Genomic DNA, 5117 nt, shown 5'->3' on the forward strand with positions numbered 1-5117 from the left:
AATAAAACTTTTTTACAATAAAAAAAGTACAATTAAAACTTGTTTTATCTTATTCTTACCCATTAATTCAATATTTCATGTCAATTATGAATGATATATGCAGCATCATTGGTAGACTATTTTTCCATATTTAGTTATACTGTATATATTATTGCTCAATTAATTGTAATTCATAAAGAAAAGTATTTGTATTAATTTACTTGGAGCGGCTTTCTAAGTTCTATTTATTTCGACGAGAAAGTCGTTCTCTGTCTGATAGACTCTTGCCGCATTGAATTCAAAGCAAATCTTATGTTAAAGGTATCAGGAGAGCCTGATAGATAAGAATGTGTTGAGCTATAACGTTTCAAACTATATTTATAGTCTTAAATTCATAACGATTGATACAATTATCAACAAACTTACTTAATAAACATCTCGTGCAGTTTTTGAAAATAAATAAAACGTATCGAACAGAAATACTACCTTCCAACGATGAATGTCAACAGAAGAGTAATGGCGACATCGATCAACACGTGGACGGACCTTACGCCCCCTAGAATTTAAAATTACCGCGGAAGTGACGTCTTTAATTAAATTTTAATTACTTTCTAAAGCCGATAAATTAATTTGATAATTAAAATACTAAGTATACGAAAAGAAATTATTATTTAATTATTTAGAACGTAAAAAATCGAAAATTAAAAACAAGTTTATTTCATATATTTGAGTCTCCGTTTTAAATGTATGTATTTTGTATCAATTCTCCTATTGGAGTCGCGATGACGGCCGGAATTGACGTCATATGACGCTATGTTGCTATTTTTATAATATTAAATTCTTGCAGGATTAAATCTCCGCATGAATTTCTTTGGGTATGTCGGGCCCCTTTTTTCCACCCGATTTCCCTCATTGTGGGCCTTGTTGGGCCCACACGGGTATGGGAAAATACCCCTGTTATGTGCTTATAGTTTGTTTTGTTAAGTTACGGCAACGCAACACTTGAGCGATCTGCCTAGTGGAAATGCCTTCCGGGAGGCCTTTTAAGGTTAACTGGCCCCTATTCGGGCGTTACAGGCGTGAAAAAAACCCGAAAAACTCCAAGTGGCCAGGCACGAACCCACGACCGAACTATCAAGTGTTCAAGAAAGGAACCGCTTAAGAAAGACATAAGTCTGATGCAAAATGAAATACTGTATATTTATTCTTATATAAATGAAAATACACTTGAAAAAAATACAAAAATATACAAAATTTTAAACAATAAAACGTATCGTAATAATAATTTTCACTGTTTTCTTGATCTTTCAGCGCCAGACACAAGCATTTGTCATGGTACACGCAATTTTTCCAATTATATACCATTAATGGGTTGATCAACACGGGAAAACAATGGTTCGAACCGCATTATCCGTAACAAATTATGCAGTTCCATATCGGATTCGAATCCGGAACCCTCTCGACTGGTGTTATCTTAGGTAATAACATTTATTTTTTGAAATGTACAATAAATCTTAACAAATAGTAGTAATGAATTGTGATGAATATAATCGTTATATAACAGTTTATATATTATATATAATCTTATAAATGGTATCGTATATCGAACATAATGCCTTTGAATTGAAAAGCGAGTGCTAAGGCTGTACAATTTCTTTCTTGTAGTGAAATTTACCTTTTTTTGGCACAGATTTGGTTATAATCGTTGTCATTGGCATCAAATCTACAAGAAATAATTCCATTAGTCTATTAACGCATTTGAAACCGTGTCGGTAATTATTAATGTCTCCTAAACATTATAAAGTGCAGACACTCGGACACTTGGCAATCTTCAGTTAATACATGCATCTGTGTTTTGTGCAAGTTTCGGGCTTCTTCAGGCTCCTCCTCAACCAACTAAAATACATAATACATACAAATTAAATATACAATATATAAAACATAAAAACCTTTTTGTACATATATAAAACCTTATTTACAATTGTACCTTGAGATCACAAATTTAAGAGGTTTTCTTTAAAAATCTTTAGGTAGTTTTACATTTTCACACAACAAGTAGTCTGTTTCAGAGTCTGCCTAGTTATATGATAAAAAGACTGGTTAATTTTCGTTCGTCAACGAATTGTATGGATATACAAGGCATACCATCACGCATTTTATAATTTCGAATTACATCTATTTCCCGTGAGACTGTATGTGTAGATTTTTCGACGCTTTTCACAACATGACCGATAAAACTAAAATTACAGGTACAATTCAATAATAGCTGGTTAGTTTCCGCGTTAGTCAACGAAATTCTTACAGACATTCGAGACATACCTTCATGTGTTTTATGGTTTACATGTTGTACACCTGAAGGAAACATTTTCACGACATCTATCTGTCGTTCTGTCGTAGAGCAGTATGATAGTATGAGTTTCTCGGCACTTTTCACAACAGAAGCCGATAAAACTAAAACTAACACAATTCAATAAGGGCTGATTAAATTCCGTGTTAATCAACTAAATTCTTATAGACATTCAAAACATACCTTCACTGACATCACAGTTCCACATGCCAAACACCTGAAGGAACATTTCCAATGACATCTATCTGGCGGAAAGCAATGTGGTAGCACGAATTTTTCTCAGCACTCTTCACAGCAAAAACTGACAGGACCAAAACAGGTAATATTCGATAATATTTACTGGATAAAGACATATTGTTATATAAGACGTACCTTTACGTGTTCTAGTGTCTTACGCCGTCCATTATAAGGGAACATCCCGCATAACATATAGTTGAGTCTCTGTTTTATAGTCTGAGTCTCTATCCATACAATTCGTTGACGAACGAAAATTAACCAGTCTTTTTATCATATAACTAGGCAGACTCTGAAACAGACTACTTGTTGTGTGAAAATGTAAAACTACCTAAAGATTTTTAAAGAAAACCTCTTAAATTTGTGATCTCAAGGTACAATTGTAAATAAGGTTTTATATATGTACAAAAAGGTTTTTATGTTTTATATATTGTATATTTAATTTGTATGTATTATGTATTTTAGTTGGTTGAGGAGGAGCCTGAAGAAGCCCGAAACTTGCACAAAACACAGATGCATGTATCAACTGAAGATTGCCAAGTGTCCGAGTGTCTGCACTTTATAATGTTTAGAAGACATCCATTAGTCTATATTGAAAAATATTATTAAATAAAATACTTAGAAAATGAATATACCGAGCAGCCAAAATTTAGTTAACTATTTTAAAATAAACGAGCTTTAACGTAGTTTTTACTAAATTTTTAATGATGCCCAAGTAGTTAAAGTGCCAATCTCCCAGGCTGGAAGACTTGGGTGATTTCCTCATAGATTTGGCCACACCGCTATTGTGGGAATGGATAATGGGCATGATTAAAACTCTGGTTTAAGTCCCTCATAGATTTGGCCAAGCCTATATTGTGGTCCTGGCTAAATCCATTAATGGGCAAGATGAAAAAATTCTGTTACTATTCACAGAGCAGAAAAGGCTTAGAATACTTTTAAAATATTCTTTTTTAACTGAATTTTCGGCCACGCTACCTATAAATTAACATAAAAATTCAAATTTTTCGTCATACTTGGTGACGATACCTTTCACTTTCAATATCACTTTCGTAGTATTTACTTGGGTTTCTCCGTTATCCAGTGACAAGACGTGGCATTCGAAAATGCCTTCATCATCTTTATTAACTTTCTTAAGGCTCAAGGAAGCTTCTCCGCTAAGCTCGACTCTTCCCTCATATTTTTTATCAACGTAAGGAGCCCATTGCTCAAACCACACATAAATTGGCGTGAAGTTTCCCTTTCTGTGCCACTGCACTAAGTAAATATCATCGTCGTGCGACTTTTTGCAAGGGAGGACCACGTCTTTACCCGACTTTGATATGATCTTTATTGGCTCGTTTAGAGCAAAACCTGTAATTTAAAATTGAAAATTAAATATAAATGATAAGTAAATTTTAATAAATAAAAAAATTGTTCTGATTTCGCTCAGGGCGTTCGGACATTCTGGTTTAATTCATTAATAAGGATATCAATATAAAAATTAATTGGAAAATATAAAATATCGTTTATTGAGGATGTTCGCATCCTCTTTTTCCAATAACGGATCATAAAAGAGCTACAGAATTAAATTAACCCCCCTAAAATATATGGAATGTACTGTACGTCAGAAGATAAAATAAATAAATTATCTGAATATCTATTAAATATTTTCTAATTAAGATGGTTTTATTAATTACGAAGTATAATTACAGTTAAGGGCCCATCAGTGGCAATGGATAAAACCACCGGATCGTGGGTTCGAGCCTGAATGACGCTGGTTTTCCTCACGTTTTAACATCTAAATTGGAGTCAGATTCTCGTAAAAGGCCCCCTCACGACATATGGACCACGTGTCACATTTCCCTATGCGAATGAACTAAACCATTAGAGTTAAGTAATTCTAATCACGAAATCAAATTTTAAATTTAAATAAATAAGTATATTGTAACTTTCAATTACAATTTTTTTTTTACCTGAATTTACTTGTAACAGCAAAACAGAGGATAATACAAAAAACGCGACCATTTTACAATCAATGGCGACAGCGAATGAATACGGCGCATGGGCAATTAAAATACATCGAATGTCACTTACGTTTAAAAATGAGAGCATGCGCAAGATGTTAGAAAAAAATGGTATAATATAATAATCGTTAATATTAAATAAATAATTACAATATTTAAAATAATGCTATTTTTCCTCTTATTGAGTCCTTTCTAAGGGTCATAAACCTGGCTTTTCTTCTCTATCTATCGTGGGATCGGCCAGGTTCGCATTGGGCCAATTGAACCTATGGCCCATAAATAATTCCTGAGAGTTGCTGGCCCGAATTCGATCCCGGATTCCCCACTGCGGTAGGTTGAGGCCTTTGATCATATTGTCCATCCAGAGTGGACTGATTGTATGAGGCAACACAGCACGTGGGCGATCGGCAAAAAAAGTGCCTCCTGGTAAGATTTATAGAAAGTTAGACCTGATTAGGTGTGACGCATGAAGAAAATACGAAAAACTCCACGCGGTCAGCCCATTAACGAGGCGCGAAGTCGCTACCAACTACCACTGTTGGGCAGTTTTA

General features: G+C 34.1%; 1 protein-coding gene across 1 annotated transcript; it reads right to left on the reverse strand.

Moving 5' to 3' along the window:
- Nucleotides 1-1158: 1158 nt before the first annotated feature.
- LOC136970876 (protein turtle homolog B-like) lies at nt 1159-4611 on the reverse strand. The gene is made up of 3 exons (XM_067265382.1): nt 4516-4611; nt 3590-3913; nt 1159-1702 (listed from the first exon to the last, which is right to left on the reverse strand). The coding sequence occupies exons 1-3, from the start codon at nt 4565-4567 to the stop codon at nt 1617-1619; spliced, it is 462 nt and encodes a 153-aa protein (XP_067121483.1). The 5' UTR covers nt 4568-4611; the 3' UTR covers nt 1159-1616.
- Between the last annotated feature and the right edge of the window lie 506 nt (nt 4612-5117).

The sequence above is a fragment of the Centruroides vittatus genome, unplaced genomic scaffold (assembly GCF_030686945.1).
Source record: "Centruroides vittatus isolate TY-2023 unplaced genomic scaffold, ASM3068694v2 contig_221, whole genome shotgun sequence".
NCBI lineage: Eukaryota > Metazoa > Arthropoda > Arachnida > Scorpiones > Buthidae > Centruroides > Centruroides vittatus.